The sequence below is a fragment of the Camelina sativa genome, chromosome 3, assembly GCF_000633955.1.
Source record: "Camelina sativa cultivar DH55 chromosome 3, Cs, whole genome shotgun sequence".
Classification (NCBI taxonomy): Eukaryota; Viridiplantae; Streptophyta; class Magnoliopsida; order Brassicales; family Brassicaceae; genus Camelina; species Camelina sativa.
The window spans coordinates 4387171-4388286 of NC_025687.1; the positions used below are offsets into that span (position 1 = coordinate 4387171).

Consider the following 1116-nt stretch of genomic DNA (forward strand, 5'->3'; position numbering starts at 1 on the left):
GCGCTGCTGCGGCCGTTGGAGCTCTCCGAGTTCCATCTCAAGCTTCACTTGCGGTGATTTTCATTTTCAATCTCTCTCTCTCTCTCTCTCTCTCTCGCTCTCTTTCTCTTTCTGGTTTTGTGGATTTTGACGTCTGTATGTTTCAATTTCTTTGAACCGAATTGGATTTTGTGAAACTTTTTTTTTTTTTTTTGATCGACTTTGCTTGAGGAAGTAATCTATGCTTTTAGGGTTTTTCTTTTGTTGTTCGCGAGTTGTTAGGAGATGCAAATGGTACTTGGAAATTTTTGTGGATTCTGATTGTGCGTTGGTGAATTGTGGTTCAGGTTAGGTTTTCTCTTATTAGAGAGTTTGAGTAATCTGTGATCATAGTTGAATTTTTTTTGAGTTTTTGGTTCTTCATCACTGTTTCAATGTTGTTATAGATTTTTGAGGGCTCTTCATTTAAATCTGGATCTAAACTGTTGTTAAGATGTTTGATTGCATTAGGTTGATAGATTCTCAAGATCTTTCTTTTATGAGCCTTGTGTATCTGTTTTAAAACAAATCTATCATTATCACTCTACTCCTTTCAAATCCTCATATTTTTTATGAATCCGTGATATGCTTCTGTATACATTTCCTCTGAATCTGATCACTTTCTTTGCTCTTTTCATTTTCCGTTGAGACAGGTGCGAAACATTCTGAGGATTCTGTTGAAGATCCTCTATTCTAAAAAGTTTCCAGAGGATTGCAGTTTGGGACGGAGTATCTCTCGAGGACATGGAATGCAACAAGGACGAAGCGAAAAGGGCAATGGATATTGCCGAGAGAAAGATTACAGAGAAGGACTACAATGGGGCAAAAAAGTTCGCTAACAAGGCTCAAAACTTGTTTCCAGAGCTGGATGGTCTGAAACATTTATTGGCGGCTATCGATGTTTATATCTCTGGAGAGAAAAATATTTACGGAGATGCTGATTGGTATGGTATCCTTGGTGTAGATCCCTTTGCTAATGATGATGCAGTCAAAAAACAATACCGGAAATTAGTTCTTATGCTCCATCCGGATAAAAACAAGTGCAACGGCGCTGAAGGTGCGTTTGAGCTGCTTTCACAAGCTTGGAATCAACTGTCT

The 1116-nt window shown here is 38.4% G+C and overlaps 1 protein-coding gene across 1 annotated transcript in view; it reads left to right on the top strand.

Moving 5' to 3' along the window:
• LOC104778654 overlaps positions 1 to 1116 on the top strand; it is a 5265-nt gene that overhangs the window by 1108 nt on the left and 3041 nt on the right. Inside the window, exon 2 of the mRNA XM_010503102.2 lies at positions 672 to 1112. Within this exon, the coding sequence (XP_010501404.1) occupies positions 763 to 1112 (350 nt within the window). The 5' untranslated portion in view covers positions 672 to 762. The remainder of the gene's footprint in view (positions 1 to 671; positions 1113 to 1116) is intronic.